Raw genomic sequence first — 12,746 nt, forward strand, 5'->3', positions numbered from 1 at the left:
TCATTTTCACGGGGGGGGGGGGGGGGGGGAGGGACGCCGCCAACTGATAGTCTGCAGGGGGGCGCCAGAGACCCTAGGTACGGCCCTGCTTCCTTGCGTGACATGATAAGGTGCTTCCCTGGGTAGGGCAGTTGGGGATGTTACACACAGAAAATAATAGCGTCAGTATAAGAAAGCTCATAAATCGTTTCACAGTTTGTGCCTTTAGAGATAGATCACTTCTGATACATTCTTTGGTGCATGTAAGACCAAGGGCAAAATAATTCAGTGGAGAACTCCAGGGATATGTACTGGGACTGTGATGGTATTTTTTTTTTAACATTTAAAAAGAATCAAGAAAAGGAAGTGACAAGTGAAATGATGAAATTTGTCAATGACACAAAATTATTCAAGGATATTAAATCATGAGCAGATTGTGAGGAGTTGCAAGACCATCTGGCAAAACTAGAAGAGTGGGTGTCTAAATGGCACATGAAATATAATGCGGAGAAGGGACAAAATAATCCTAACTGTAGGTACACGATGCTGTTGGGTTCCATATTAGGTCTCGCTGCCTAGGAAAAGGATCTTGGAGTCACTGCAGACAATACATAGATGTCCTCAACTTTCTTTGTGGTGGTAGTCAAAAGAGCAAATAGGAATTTTTTGGAAAAGAGAGAATAAAATAGAGAATATTGTAACTCCTCTATGTCAGTCCATGATGTGATCACACCTTGAGTACTGTGAGCTAGGAATGTGCATTCATTTGAAACATTTCCCATGTGGTTTCATGTTGTTTGTAGTCTAAAATGACAGGAAAATTCACCCTGGACCTTGGGGAGGTTTCCTATGTTGTACATAGTGCAGACTCTTTGGAAAGACTGCACTATTTACAATACTACTCTGAAATGAAAACCAAACAAAGGAAATTCACGTAAATAACACAAGAAACAAAAGAAAACTTTTATGGTCTCCACACCTCTACAGTGCATAATTTTGGTCAACCAATCTCAAATAAGGTATATCCGAGCTAGGAAAGATATAGCAAAGGGTAACTAACATGAAAATATTAAATGACATTCTAATGAAGAAAAGCTAAACAAGATAGGGTCCAACATGGAGAAGAGATGCTGAGAGGAGATACGATAGAGGTTTATAAAATCATGAGTAGGGTATAATGGATAAATAGGGAATGGTTATTTACCCTTTCAAATTGTACTAAGATAAGGAGACAGTTCATTAAATTAATAAGTAGCACATTTAAAATAAATTGGAGATCAACACTTTATTAGTCATGATTAAAAAATTAATTGCAGTGTCTCCTGCATGATCTCCTCCCAGCATCACTCCCTCACTCTCATCTCTCCCTTTCTCACCCCCCCCCCCCCCCCCCCCCCCGGCATCTCTCCCTCCACTCCTCTTTCTCTGCCTGTGGTTCGGCTTCCTACCCCCTCTGAGACGACTTTCTCCGCATGGGCAGGATGGGTCAGAGGTAAAGGATGCAAGCAGTATATATGTATCATAAGATTGAGAGAGATAGGGATATGCTGGACTGAACACTGGGGGTGGTGGGAAGAGAGGGATGCTGGACAGTGGGAGAAAGGATAGGATGGATGGGGAGCAATGTTGGACCCAGTAGTGGAGGGGACAGAGAAGGAGATGCACAACAGGAAGAAGAGAGAGGGAGAGATGTTTGATATCGGGAGTGGAGGAGAGGGAGGGAGAGAAGAAAGAGAGAAATAGATAATAGACCTGGAGATGGAAGGGAGGGAGAGAGAGATTCCTGGCAATGACAGGGATGAGAGAGATTGGTCCTTTAATTGCAAGATTAATCACGATTAAAACTTGAAAAAATGCAGCCCTAATTTTTCTCACTAAACATACAATTAAGTTGTAGGATTTGTTTCTGAGATGTAGTCAAGGCAGTTAGCATAGCTAGATTTAAAAAGGATATATACAAGTTCCTGGAGGAAAAATCCATAGGCCTTTATTAACTGTGTAGTCCTGGAAAAACCACTTCTTATCTCAGGATGAGCAATAAGAAATGGGCCTACTTTTTGGGATCCCGCTGGTTCCTTGTGACTTGTATTGGCCACTGTCCGAGGCAGGATACTGGTCTCGATGGGCCTTTGCTTATGTATCTGTGCCATACAGGGTCAGACCATAAGCATATTTCATGTTCTGCTTTCCCCTTTCTCTTGTAGGTCAGTTTAAAATCTAATGTTCTAATTGTCTCATGTTTCACAGAGTGTCCCCTAGTCTCATCGGTGCATTTTCTCTTTAGAATGGCATTGTGCCCATTGTGGAGCCAGAGATTCTGCCAGATGGTGACCATGACCTGAAACGATGCCAGTATGTGACTGAGAAGGTGAGTGGCAGTACCAGGATTTCCAGCTCTAAATACATAACACAAAAAGAAATCCATTTCCATCCAATTCTTGGAAGGCTAGCCAGACTGTCCATTGTAAAATGGATTTTTGGGATGACCCCTAAATAACTTTGTTAATAGTGATCTACTAGCCTTGGAACCTTAATTGATGACTTACATTGGAAAGTCTGAGTCATTGTAATCTGTTCCTCGGCCCACCAGTTCTAGAGATGGCAGGCTTTATCTTTGTGTCCATCCCAAGCCCTTTGGTTCTAAAGGGGATGAGCTCTGTATTCTTTTGATCATCCTCTGTGTCCTCCAGTCCTAGAGGTGACAGCTCTACATCCCTGCTTTCAGGCCCAGAGAAGATTAAGGCCTGTTCTGGCTGTGTCAAAATGTGTCAGAAAAGTATGTGGTTTCTGAGGCCTCCTTTGTGTTGCTCCTAGGTTCTGGCTGCTGTGTACAAGGCCCTTAGCGACCACCATATCTACCTGGAGGGGACTTTGCTGAAGCCCAACATGGTGACAGCTGGTCATGCCTGCACTATTAAATATAGTGCTGAGGAGATCGCAATGGCAACAGTGACAGCACTGCGCCGCACCGTCCCCCCTGCTGTGCCAGGTATATATGCAGTGGGTGGGACATGAGCAGCTGTTCTGTTCAGTGTCATGGAAGCTGGTTCTCAGCAGAGACCATCTCTGGTTACTAATTGGTAGAGGGTGAAGAGTAAGAAAATGACCATATAGCCCAAAATCGGTAGCTCACAGATCAGTCTGCTGTCTGTCCAAGCAAGATGTTCACAGACATAGGCGGTCGGTGGCCCAACTGTTTGGGGAGGCTAAAGGGGGCGGGGCTTACATCTATAATTGTCTGACAACACAGAAAAAATAAGTAAAAATAAGTCACAATTAATACCTTTTATTAAATTTAGATATTAAATATGTATCATATATCAAGGAATAAAGTGGTTGCTCAAAGCATGTACTAACCACAATTGCTCCACTGCAAAACACTATGCACAAAATTGTGCAAAAACACAGTCATAAACCTTACTGTACCATAACACTGGGCAGACCCTAATAAACCAATATACCACCCATACGGAAAATGCAGACTGTCAACAATATGAAACAAGGGATCATAATATCACAATTCTCATGTAGAGCCACAAAACACCCTTTTAGGTTGGAAAGTGTTCACAATGAGCTCCTTTTATAAACGACTATATGTAGATCCTTCAAGAGGTAGTGTGTCATGATTTAGGCTCTAAAACCCTTTCTGATGATTTGGTGCCACCTCAGCAAGGCCAATACACAATTTCTCCACTGCAAAACACTATACACAAACTTGTGCAAAAACACACTCATAACCTTACCAAACCATAACAGTACTAATTCCAAGGACAGGACGAGCTACAACCTTATGCGTGGAAAGGCAGCACTGTAATTACACCGGGCTCTAAAACACCAGTGCACAACCTAGTGAAACAAAAAAAAATACCAAAAAGGGCTGAAAATACTACACGCTAGCAGAATACTGCACCTTGATCACACATGAAAAACACATGACACAACAGATAAGGCAAAATACTGAACTGGAAAGTTACCTCAAGAAGTCAGACTCAGCACCAGCAATACTAGAAAAATTGAAACTTACATGCAAAACATCACAAATGCATATTTCCAAAAGCTGACATATTCCAGTTAATAAATTCTGAATAAAATACTTTTTTCTACCTTTGTTGTCTGATCATTTAGTTTTTCTATTCGCTTTGGTCCCAGTGTCTTCTGTTTTATGCAGTGTCTTCTTTCCATTTGATATTTTTCTCTCACCATGTCCACCATCCTCCTGTGTCCTGTCTACCACCTGTAGCCCTGTCCCTATCCTTTCTCCACTTTAAACATCTGCCCTCAAAGTGTTTCAATCCAGCCCTTAAATTCAGCCATTTTCCCTCCATCCATATCCAGCATTTCTCCTCACTCCCTTCTGTCCCTGGATCCACAATCTCCCTCTTTTTCTCTTTCCCCTCTAGTGTATATCTATCCCTCCCTCTCATCCATCCCCATGTACAACCTCTCTTCCCTCCTTCTCTCCCACTGCCCAGATCACTCTCAGTATCTCCTTTCCTTGCACCCTGGGCCCAACATCTATCTCTTTCTTCCTCTTCCTTCCCCTTATAGCATCCCTCCCATCCCCATACAGCATCTCTCTCTCTCTGTCTCCCTCCCTCCCATATCCATGTTCAACATTTCCCCTTTTCTCTTGCTGTGCATCTGTCCCTCCGTCCTCCTTCACATCCAGCATTTCTCCCTCTCTCTCCCCATGCATCTCCCCCCAACATTTCCCACCTCCCTCTCTCACCTCTACCAGCCAGTATGCTGCCTCGGTCCCTGACTCCCTAAAGCATTCTTATCTTCACCCGTCGCCGTCAGCGCTGCCTCACTGCCTGCCATTCATTCTCACAGGCAGCTCCGTTCCCACTCCCCTTTGCCGTGTCCTCCGGCTCTCTCTGATGCACTTCCTGTTTAACAGGAAGTGCATCAGAGAGAGCTGGAGGAGTGGACAGTGGCCAATCCAGGTCAAGGGCACCTGGCACGCTCCCCAAACGTAAAAACATTCCAGACAAGTTATACCTAAAAATGCGGAATTTTTCCAAGTCCATTTAATAGCGGTCTATGGACTTGTCCTTTAGGAATCTATCTAACCCCTTTTTAAACTCCGTCAAGCTAACCGCCCGTACCACGTTCTCCGGCAACGAATTCCAGAGTCTAATTACACGTTGGGTGAAGAAAAATTTTCTCCGATTCGTTTTAAATTTACCACACTGTAGCTTCAACTCATGCCCTCTAGTCCTAGTATTTTTGGATAGCGTGAACAGTCGCTTCACATCCACCCGATCCATTCCACTCATTATTTTATACACTTCTATCATATCTCCCCTCAGCCGTCTCTTCTCCAAGCTGAAAAGCCCTAGCCTTCTCAGCCTCTCTTCATAGGAAAGTCGTCCCATCCCCACTATCATTTTCGTCGCCCTTCGCTGTACCTTTTCCAATTCTACTATATCTTTTTTGAGATACGGAGACCAGTACTGAACACAATACTCCAGGTGCGGTCGCACCATGGAGCGATACAACGGCATTATAACATCCGCACACCTGGACTCCATACCCTTCCTAATAACACCCAACATTCTATTCGCTTTCCTAGCCGCAGCAGCACACTGAGCAGAAGGTTTCAGCGTATCATCGACGACGACACCCAGATCCCTTTCTTGATCCGTAACTCCTAACGCGGAACCTTGCAAGACGTAGCTATAATTCGGGTTCTTCTTACCCACATGCATCACTTTGCACTTGTCAACATTGAACTTCATCTGCCACTTGCACGCCCATTCTCCCAGTCTCGCAAGGTCCTCCTGTAATCGTTCACATTCCTCCTGCGACTTGACGACCCTGAATAATTTTGTGTCATCGGCGAATTTAATTACCTCACTAGTTATTCCCATCTCTAGGTCATTTATAAATACATTAAAAAGCAACGGACCCAGCACAGACCCCTGCGGGACCCCACTAACTACCCTCCTCCACTGAGAATACTGGCCACGCAATCCTACTCTCTGCTTCCTATCTTTCAACCAGTTCTTAATCCATAATAATACCCTACCTCCGATTCCATGACTCTGCAATTTCTTCAGGAGTCTTTCGTGCGGCACTTTGTCAAACGCCTTCTGAAAATCCAGATATACAATATCAACCGGCTCCCCGTTGTCCACATGTTTGCTTACCCCCTCAAAAAAATGCATTAGATTGGTGAGGCAAGACTTCCCTTCACTAAATCCGTGCTGACTTTGTCTCATCAGTCCATGTTTTTGTATATGCTCTGCAATTTTATTCTTAATAATAGCCTCCACCATCTTGCCCGGCACCGACGTCAGACTCACCGGTCTATAATTTCCCGGATCTCCTCTGGAACCCTTCTTAAAAATCGGAGTAACATTGGCTACCCTCCAGTCTTCCGGTACTACACTCGATTTTAGGGACAGATTGCATATTTCTAACAGTAGCTCCGCAAGTTCATTTTTTAGTTCTATTAATACTCTGGGATGAATACCATCAGGTCCCGGTGATTTACTACTCTTCAGCTTGCTGAACTGACCCATTACATCCTCCAAGGTTACAGAGAATTTGTTTAGTTTCTCCGACTCCCCCGCTTCAAATATTCTTTCCGGCACCGGTGTCCCCCCCCCCAAATCCTCCTCGGTGAAGACCGAAGCAAAGAATTCATTTAATTTCTCCGCTACGGCTTTGTCCTCCTTGATCGCCCCTTTAACACCATTTTCGTCCAGCGGCCCAACCGACTCTTTGGCCGGTTTCCTGCTTTTAATGTATCTAAAAAAAATTTTACTATGTATTTTTGCTTCCAACGCTAATTTCTTCTCAAAGTCCTTTTTTGCCCTCCTTATCTCCGCTTTGCATTTGGCTTGGCATTCCTTATGATCTATCCTGTTACTTTCAGTTGGTTCTCTTCTCCACTTTCTGAAGGATTGTTTTTTGGCTCTAATGATTTCCTTTATCTTACTGTTTAGCCACGCCGGCTGACGTTTAGTCTTTTTTCCCTTTTTTCTAATACGTGGAATATATTTGTCCTGAACCTCCAGGATGGTGTTTTTTAAACAGCATCCACGCCTGATGCAAGTTTTTTACTCTGCGAGCTGCTCCTTTCAGTCTTTTTTTCACCATTTTTCTCATTTTGTCGTAATCACCTTTTCTATAGTTAAACGCTAGCGTACTTGATTTCCTAGTTTCACTTCCTTCAATGCCAATATCAAAACCGATCATATTATGATCACTGTTATCAAGCGGCCCTCGTATCGTTACCCCCTGCACTAGATCATGAGCACCACTAAGGACTAAGTCTAGTATTTTTCCTTCTCTTGTCGGCTCCTGAACTAGCTGTTCCATGAAGCTGTCCTTGATTTCATCAAGAAATCTTATGTCCCTTGCGTGTACAGATGTTACATTAACCCAGTCTATATGCGGGTAATTGAAATCCCCCATTATTATTGTGTTGCCCAGTTTGTTTGCGTCCCTGATTTCCTTTAACATTTCCGCATCCGTCTGTTCGTCCTGGCCAGGCGGACGGTAGTACACTCCTATCACTATCCTTTTCCCCTTTGCACATGGAATTTCAATCCACAGTGATTCCAAGGAGTGTTTTGTTTCCTGCAGAATTTTCAATCTATTTGATTCAAGGCTCTCGTTAATATACAGTCAGGCTCATTTTCAAAGCACTTAGCCTCCCAAAGTTCCATAGAAACCTATGGAACTTAGCCTCCCAAAGTGCTTTGAAAATATGCCTCAATGCTACCCCTCCACCAATCCGATTCACCCTATCACTACGATATAATTTGTACCCCGGTATGACAGTGTCCCACTGGTTATCCTCCTTCCACCAGGTCTCAGAGATGCCTATTATATCTAATTTTTCATTTAGTGCAATATATTCCAACTCCCCCATCTTATTTCTTAGGCTCCTGGCATTCGCATATAGACATTTCAAACTATGTTTGTTTGTTCCTAAGTACATCATGCTTAGTACTTGACAGTATTAATTGGCAATCTTTTGTCTGATTTTTATTGTTATTTAAAGATACCCGATCTACTACAATCTCTTTTGCAACCTCACTATCAGGATACTCTATCTTCCCTGTTATGGTGATATCTTTGAAAGATACCTTATCCCGAACCATGCTCTTTTGAGCGACTGTCGGCCTTCCCCCCAAAGAAACAAAATGCACCTTGAGATCCCCCACTTTGTTCTGAAGTTTATTTCATTCATGTGTCATTTGCATCACTTTCAAATCACATTTCTTACCTGTAGGTTTAACTTCCTGCAATTACTAGTAGGGAAACATTCCACTGAAACATTGTGCCAGGTCAAGCCGAAGACTGGTCTGATAAGTCCTTCAGTAGTTCTGGTGGCCCATCTGCTTCTGGCCCTGATGCTCAAAGCTGCCGCTAGCGTAAACATGCATCTGAGTGTTCACACCTGTTGTGCACCAAGTGCTCAGAGGGCTGGAGCATCTGTGTTAACGTGCACACTACAGATGGCCACAAATTCTATTGAAATGTATTTAAATGGATGTTACTAATTCCTTCACAATGCACAGGAGGAAATGATGGCCTAAGTTTTCACCAGGTCAGGGGCAGTGTGGAAGGTTTTGAGGAGAGGATTTCTTGTCACTTTTTCCACTGAAGAGCCGGTTTTGTCTTCGTTAACAAGTGGAAGGAGGCTCCTGTAAATTTTAAAGACAGACAGGAAGGAATAAACATGTGCATGTGTCAGAACAAAGCCAAAAGTAAAAGCACACATCCACGCCTGTTCTTCTGTGTCTAAATATGAGCCTTGCAAAACTTTCCATGTGCTAGTAAAGTTTGTGGTGCTACCACTTCCATTTATGTCTAGGCATGTGTGCAAGAGCCATTGTTACCACAAAACCTTTGTACAGATGTACCAAGCATATTCCTCCTCCCCCTTTTTCTGTTTAATAGCACAATTTAGCCACACGTAAAACTGAAATATGATTTGCTTCAAGCACCACTGGGCTGATTTTTTGTGGTGCTGTGGGCTCATCTGTGCGTGGCTTTGAGCATCAGCCCCTCTGTGATTTAATTCAGGATGTGTCTCTTTTGCAGGCGTCACCTTCCTGTCTGGAGGGCAGAGTGAAGAGGAAGCTTCTATTAATCTAAATGCAATCAACAACTGCCCCCTGGCCAGGCCTTGGGCCCTGACTTTCTCTTATGGACGAGCTTTGCAAGCATCTGCCCTCAACGCTTGGTGTGGACAGAAGGAAAATGAAGAAGCAGCCACAGAAGAGTTTATTAAGCGCGCAGAGGTAATTCATTCTTTCTGGATCTCGGCTACTTCTAGAGCAGAATGATATGTCAACTCAGGGCAGTACTGAAAGAGACTATAAGGAGCAAGCTGGGGAGAGGGCCCAAGAAAGGTATCCCTGGTGGCTGGGAAGGAGAAGGAACCAGGCTTGGAGTTAATCCCAGACCAAAAAGGAATCTTCTCTCCAGAGGCATAGCTAGGTGGGATGCAAGGGGAGTGGCCGCTCCCCCAAACAGATTTTGAATAAAATGGCGCCTATTCGGATCAGCTCTTCAATGTCACACTGACGACTATTTTAGAAAAGGTCTGCTTCCCTGAAATCAAACACTTGTGCTTCTGTCCCCTACTTCAGGCCCATCCACCACTTTAGCATTGTGGCCCATCACCTCTGTCCCTGCTTTCCAATCTCCTGGGGATCCCCCCCTTGGCTCTCCAAATTCCAAGGGAATATCCTGGCCCTCACTTTTCAGTCCTGCTTATGGACACCAAAATCTTAAATTTGGCCCTCCATGGAAAAACAAATGGAGGTAAATAAGCAGTTGTGGGAGTCAGAATTTCAGGTGATGGTGTGTAGTAGCAGAATTTAAGGAAGTGTTTTGGGAGGGAACATGGTGGCAGCAGCAGAATGTGGGTAATCTTGCTTCCTAGTCTCTTACTTCTGTGAATGCTGGATGGACAGAGAGCTGGATGCACACAGAGACTGATGTAGTAAGAATTGTGGTAAAACTCAACTTTAAAAAATTAGCATTAATTTTTTTTTCAATTGCAGTGCTAGACAATTAGTTTAGTTCAGGAAGTAGTAAGCTAATGATATGTAAATCTGTTCCATATTAAAAATCTGCAGTAAACTCAAAAACCATACCGAAAGCACGGATTTTTAATGTGGTTCTTGTTACTTCAGCCCGATGTGCCTGCCTCCTTCAACTGTCACAAAGGAGGGGGAAAAATACATGAAAAATGACCTGCTGTAGCCCCTTAACCTTGGTTTCAGGCCTCAGTTGCCACTATGCACTGAACGCTAAAAGTGGTCACATTTCCTCATTCTCCCAGTCATTTCCCTGCCCATGCTAGAATTGCCATCTTCTTCACTAGTACCTGGCACACTTCTGTGCAATGGTATAGCCACAGGTGGACCCAGGTAGGCAAGAGCTCATCCTCCATTTTGGGCTAAGGCCCACTAACGTTGGGGCATCCTTGCTGTGGCTGGCAGGGATCCTCAAGCCCCGTCAGCTGAAGACCCCCTCCTGTGATGCCAGAACTCCTTTCAAGCTTGCAGGTGGCAGTGGTCTCCAAGGTGCTGCAATAGCCACCAACCCCCATGCATGCATGAAAACTGAGCATGAACGGGGGTCCGGTGACAGTGATGGCAGCTCAGGGTTGCAGCCACTGGCTGCCAAGCTTGAAAGGAATTCTGGTACTGGAGGATGCGGTCTTCAGCTGCTGGGGCTTGGGGATCCTCAGTGAGTTTGGAGAGGTCAGAGTGGGAGAAGGGCTCATGGTCCACCCCAAATTGACTGTTTGGCTACGCCACTGCTTCTGTACTGTCGTATCAGTGAAATAAGACTAGGGAGCAGCAGGGCAGGAGGAAGTTGAGGTCAGAGGAAAGAGGAGGAGGAGCAACACAAAGCCAAATAGCTAGAAGAGAAGAGCAGTGCACCCAGACAAGCCCATCCAAAATAGGATGGCATAAAGATTCTGTATTGGAGCGGGAGTAAATTTAGCATGGTATCTTACATGGAGTATTCCCCCCCCCCCCCCCCTCCGTTCCGCTCATTTGCATGCATTGGCAGCCATATAGTAAAGGTTTTATCATAGAGAAATTCACACCAAAGCCTTTACTACATGGCCTGCTAATATTTAGTCTGGGAAGTTGTGCATGTGCATTGAATAACCTGCAGTGCTTGAAAGCTAGCACAACCTATTGCACTGGCCATGCAGGAAGGAGTCTGCTCAGCGGGGATGACTGTGGTTTGCCTGCTTACTTTTGGGGGAAGGGAAGTGTAAGGAAGTCACATTGGCAGTGGGAGCAGGGGGACCAATTCAGCGTTAACACACACATTTGGGGGGAGGGGGGTGGCATACCATGCCTACCCCACCTATGCCTATGGCCTGAGGATTTAACTAGTTCACTGTTAGTGTCCCTGTCAACTTTTGAAAATTGTTCTACGCTGGAAGGAACACAGCTGCTGACCAACAGGAACAGACCAGCCAGTGATAGAAGTGTCCTGATGGGGGGTGGGGGGGGACAGAATAAACTGTAACTGCTTTTGGCAGGGGAGCTATATCTGCTCCTGTATTTTGTCCGACCTGCTCAGCCTTGTGGTGGCAGCATTAAGTTTCAGGTGGTTGTCAGTGTTTTTACTATTTATTTACATTTTTTTAAATGTGTATAACCCGCTCGATCTGCTGCTATTCTCGGTAGTGAACAAAAACAGAAGAGCAGACAGATATTTGCAAATAATGTAACAAACAGGATATCACTCCATAAGATCTTTAAACGTTTGTTGAAATAAAAAAAAAGTCTTCAAAAAGTTCTTAAAAATGCACGTATTTTTAAGTGCTTGCAATTGTGAAGGCAAACTGTATCCTTCATTATACAAGACGCCTGGAGATGTTCATAAGATGACCCTTTTGTATTTAGGTGAATGGCCTATCAGCTCTAGGAAAGTATGAACACAGCGGGAACAGTAGAGGAGCTGCTGGGAAGTCGCTTTACGTGGCAAACCACGCATACTGAGAAGCGGACCGAAACTCTCTTGCTTCTGCATCACACAGTCAGTCAACACCCAGCTTCTTCCTGTAGCCGTGAAAAGCCATTGTTAGGACAGCGGTCCCATAAGCCTCCTCCAGAAGTCCTGCAGAAGTGGTAGTAGTGCAGCCTGGGGGAGGGGAGTGAGCAGATGCAGCAGGACTTTTCTTTCAGATGTATGCAAGGAATGATCCTGGTATACTTTGTGAGTGCTGGGCCATGTCTCTATTCCAGGCTGCTGCAGTATGTGATGGTTCTGCCCTGTCTGCAGGCTCTCACTCCATCCTGGGAATGTCTGTTACATTAGCACGTGCACTTTGGTGTGGAATATGTAGATTTATCCAGGCTGTCGGGGAGCCGCCCCGCTGTAGTCCATTCTTCACCTGATTCTTGCTATCTTGATACCGAACATCTTGGATGTGAGCAGTCTATTTTAGGGGCCAGGTTACTGCTGTGTATATTGTAAAAATAGTGATGGTCTCTCTGTATGCAACTGATGTACCAAAAAAACATTAAAAAAAATAAAAATTCACCAAGTAGAAGAAAAGGATAGTGTGGAAGTGTGTGATTTTTTTTTTTCCAAACCCCCCTCCCCCCCTTAACTTAAGTCAGTAGTGGGTCTCAGTGGGGTTTAGGATGTACAAGTTAAAATAATCCCTGAATGTAGTGCTGGGGTATGGAAAAATTTCTACATAAGGGGCAATTGGGGCAGATGTTAGACATATTGGGACCCAGGGCACAAAGTTGGGTGGGGTC

At 44.5% G+C, this 12,746-nt stretch overlaps 1 protein-coding gene across 1 annotated transcript in view; it reads left to right on the forward strand.

The window, feature by feature from the left end:
- ALDOC (aldolase, fructose-bisphosphate C) overlaps window positions 1-12,521 on the forward strand; it is a 32,758-nt gene extending 20,237 nt beyond the window's left edge. The window contains exons 6-9 of the mRNA XM_030222462.1: window positions 2,264-2,347; window positions 2,794-2,968; window positions 9,043-9,242; window positions 11,883-12,521. Coding sequence (XP_030078322.1) covers window positions 2,264-2,347; window positions 2,794-2,968; window positions 9,043-9,242; window positions 11,883-11,978 — 555 coding nt within the window. The 3' untranslated portion in view covers window positions 11,979-12,521. The remainder of the gene's footprint in view (window positions 1-2,263; window positions 2,348-2,793; window positions 2,969-9,042; window positions 9,243-11,882) is intronic.
- Window positions 12,522-12,746: the final 225 nt, after the last annotated feature.

This window comes from Microcaecilia unicolor, chromosome 13 (genome assembly GCF_901765095.1).
Source record: "Microcaecilia unicolor chromosome 13, aMicUni1.1, whole genome shotgun sequence".
Lineage (NCBI taxonomy): Eukaryota > Metazoa > Chordata > Amphibia > Gymnophiona > Siphonopidae > Microcaecilia > Microcaecilia unicolor.